Here is a 1031-nt window from a genome sequence, read left to right as displayed (position 1 = left end):
CCCACCGGCCTCTGCACCGGCAGCCTGGGTGAGCCAGGCCGCCAGCGGGCATGCGGGCGAGGGGCGCTCCCAGGCAGTGGGTGTGACGTCCAGGAGGGGAGAGGGGTCAGCCACGAGCCAGGCCACAGCACCCACGGTAACTCTCCTTCATCTTGCCTGGCTAGGCTGGTGAGGCTGGTGGAGCTGGTGGGGCTGGTGGGGCTGGTGGGGTTGATGAAGCTGGTGGGGCTGGTGGGACTGGCGAGGTTGGCAGGGCAGCCCCCTTTGGGCAGGAGAGAACAGTCTCCAGATAAACACCTCCTTTTGGAAGGTGCTGTGAGCAGCACAGTCAGGAGTGCGTGGGGTTGGGCCACCGTCCACATCCACCCGCCCCAGGTGCCTTCCAGGCCTCAGGATCTCAGGCATCAGAGGCAGGAGCCAGGTCCCCAAGGCACTGGGCCAACAGAGGCTTTTCCAGGGAGTCAGCCTTGAGTCAGTAGGACCGCTCAAGCTAAACCTCTCGCTTTCACCTCTGCCTCCTCCAAGAACGCAGTGTCCTGCACCCCCATCCTGAATGTCTGTGCTTCTGATAATGGTATTTGCTCTTTGAAATGTAGTTCTTCACTCCCTAGCTGCCTAAATTAGCTATTTCCATTAGAGGGTCATGCTGCTTCTCCGAGAACTCTTCATGCATTTAGGAATCTTAGTGAGGCTGGAACAAGATCAGGGAAGAATCCACCCTTTCATCAAAAGCAGAGTCACCCTTATCAGATGGAATGAAAATTACACAGGAGTGGAGGCCTGGGGGTAGAGCCCTGAGTGCAGCTTGCTCAAAATGCTCAGAGCCCGAGGCTCTTTCTTTTTTGCCACTCAACTGAGAGCTAAGGCTCCATCCTTGCTAAGGTCTTAGAAGGATCTCACCGTACAAAGAGCCAAGGACAGGCTCAGGCTAGCTAAACAGGCAGTGGTGGCCCCAAAAACCTTTCTGCCTCTGGAGTGAAGTCTAGAACCCTCTTTGGTCCTGGGGCCTAAGAGCTAGTCCAGGGAGAATT

At 56.8% G+C, this 1031-nt stretch overlaps 1 protein-coding gene across 1 annotated transcript in view; it reads left to right on the top strand.

The window, feature by feature from the left end:
- The window catches only part of CAMTA1 (calmodulin binding transcription activator 1), a 973198-nt gene that overhangs the window by 870353 nt on the left and 101814 nt on the right, over positions 1-1031 (top strand). Inside the window, exon 9 of the mRNA XM_010850197.1 lies at positions 8-28. Coding sequence (XP_010848499.1) covers positions 8-28 — 21 coding nt within the window. The remainder of the gene's footprint in view (positions 1-7; positions 29-1031) is intronic.

Source organism: Bison bison, unplaced genomic scaffold (genome assembly GCF_000754665.1).
Source record: "Bison bison bison isolate TAMUID 2011002044 unplaced genomic scaffold, Bison_UMD1.0 scf7180017864289, whole genome shotgun sequence".
NCBI lineage: Eukaryota > Metazoa > Chordata > Mammalia > Artiodactyla > Bovidae > Bison > Bison bison.
Note: the sequence above shows the minus strand (reverse complement) of the source record. Positions and strands in the feature narration are given on the sequence as shown.